The sequence below is a fragment of the Sphaeroforma arctica genome (genome assembly GCF_001186125.1).
Source record: "Sphaeroforma arctica JP610 unplaced genomic scaffold supercont1.129, whole genome shotgun sequence".
NCBI lineage: Eukaryota > Ichthyosporea > Ichthyophonida > Sphaeroforma > Sphaeroforma arctica.
The window spans coordinates 139,176-141,658 of NW_014040429.1; the positions used below are offsets into that span (position 1 = coordinate 139,176).

The window sequence follows — 2,483 nt, forward strand, 5'->3', positions numbered from 1 at the left end:
ACCACACACACACACACACACACACACAAACACACATATATATATATTACTGTGTCAATATATTATTCTTTTCTCAACGGGCGCATGTATCTAAATTAGCAGGATCGTAGTTCAAAGATATGTTACTCTCACAATGGCAACACGCATCGCTGATCACAATGCACAGCGGGACGATACTATGGACTGAGCATGTGTATTGGTGACAGACACATCGATGCAGTCAATCGATACTAGAATACGCATAATCTGGGCATACCGATACGCACTGCTTATATTGCTTGCGATAGCACAATGTAAACGTAGTGTGGGATAGCTTGGAGACTGGCTGACGGTAGCACTCTCCACCCAAAGGTTCTACGCTATTTTCACCAAGAGTACCCAAGCGAGATGCCTATCAACCACATGTATATGGAGGTATCAAGCACCTTCAAAGGATCGAAGTGTAAGCGATATGAAGCGCATTGCGTATAGCACACGACTTATATGAATACACATACAAATGGCATGCTTGTAGTCTTGTACACTACAGACATAAATACATATCATTAGTACTAGAGCTGGCTGATGATAATAGTCACCATATTTCACATGACGCCATCATTCATACGCGTATAATATCGCTGTATTTAGAATTATTTCAGTTGCTGCTATTTGCTGGGGCTTTTTTTACTAAGCTACATATCACACTGATTATTTTTTCTTGAAATATAAATACTATGATATTTTACACATAAAAACATAGCCTCCTACAAAACTGTACTGCTTTTAGGAGGCTATGGTCAAAAAGGCTTTTTTTTAAAAAATCAAGCGTTTTTTCGATAACGTTAAATAAACGTTTAATCTGTTACAGAACAGCGTACACTGGTGTAATTCTCACAACCGTTTTATGTGTCTGCGTTCAACGATTACTCCAATCGACAAGACGGTAGGGTTTTACAAATTTCGTGATCGAGTGAAAAACTGATCACTTCAAATTCAAGCAAAGAGTGTAGAAAGTTCCGGGGGTTATTATTGCCGTGTTTATACAAATATTTATAAAGTATGTCTGTGATCTGGATTTAAACATCAGTGTGTGTATATGTTTGGTATGTCACGCACAGTATTGACCTGGTATTTTGTTTTGTCAGTATATGAAGTAGTTAATTTATTAAGAGTATGATCGACTAAACAACAACAACAGCAGCACATGATTTAGAACAGTGAAGATGGCAGCGGAGAGCGTACGGAATGGTGCTCGTTCAGGGGAACCTGCTGAAAGCCAGAATGAAGACTTTACTTCAAGAGGCTCAACTTCAAATGGAGCACACGAGAAAAAATATACACATGCAGCAGTAGAAGGAACAGCAAATGGGGATGTAGATCACTCGAAAGGGATACCCGTGGCTATCAATACGCACGCAAGTGCGGTTGGAGATTCCCAAGCGGATGCACAGAAAAACATAGACTCAGCGACAACTAATCAAAAAGACAATGATACACAAGTAAATACGAGTACAGATACGCATTCAGATGGGCCTGTAGATACAACAACTGAATCACCTTCAGGTGCACATGCCGATGTACAAGCTGAGCTCGATACAAACAATTCAGAAAGTCCCGAAATTACAATAGGAAATGAGAGTGATAAACGGGTTTGTGAGCTTCATAGTAACGCAGACGATCAAGAACAGCCTGAAGTGTTAATCATACGTAGCATAAGTGATTTAGACACCGGTACACATGAGACGGTTAAGCTTACCGATACTTCACAAGATGAAGGCACAGAGGATATAGGTTCACATGCAGGCCATGCAGAGGCAGATGCAAACATTGGGAACCATAGAAACGATTTTTCTGCAGGCAAGGTGGTGATAGTGCGTAAGCGAAGTAACTTGCACGCAGGATCACACCATACGCATACGGGCGGTCACCATCACCATAAAAGTAGTCGCCATACCAATACAAACCACACGCAACCAAATGCTAAAGGAAAGGACAAGGCTGAAGGAGATGCGGGACAAACAGCAACAGGTGCTGAAGCAAAGGAGGACAATAGTAAGGAGTTAGCGGGTGGCAACAACGAAGGTGTACCCATAAGTCGTACATTACATAACAGCGCAGATAGAGAACCTGAGCTGCAGCGTGTTGAAAGCCAACAAAGTCATGGTGGAGAGATCGGAAACTTACTAAAGGTACAGACATCGACGGGACAGCTAAGCGGGCCTTCGTCAGATGTATCGATGCAGCGATCGTTCAGTCTGCGAAAGGTCATGCATGATTCCCACAAAGAGAAGCTAGGACATCGCAAAACGGATAACAACACGGGCAAAGTCACGTACAAGAAGACGAACTCGCAGGAATTGATGGACTGCATTCAATTAGGTATGTGGTATTGAGCGCAAATGCCCTAGACAACACATACTCTCACACACACGCACACGCACACACACACATACATGCATACACACAATACACACACACACACACACACACACTACGACACG

At 42.2% G+C, this 2,483-nt stretch overlaps 1 protein-coding gene across 1 annotated transcript; it reads left to right on the forward strand.

Annotated features, from left to right (window-relative positions):
- Positions 1-1,080: 1,080 nt before the first annotated feature.
- On the forward strand, positions 1,081-2,375 carry SARC_02785 (hypothetical protein; the record flags this gene model as incomplete). The annotated part of the gene is made up of 1 exon (XM_014303458.1): positions 1,081-2,375. Exon 1 carries the CDS (start codon positions 1,206-1,208, stop codon positions 2,373-2,375), a length of 1,170 nt encoding a protein of 389 aa, XP_014158933.1. The 5' UTR covers positions 1,081-1,205.
- Positions 2,376-2,483: the final 108 nt, after the last annotated feature.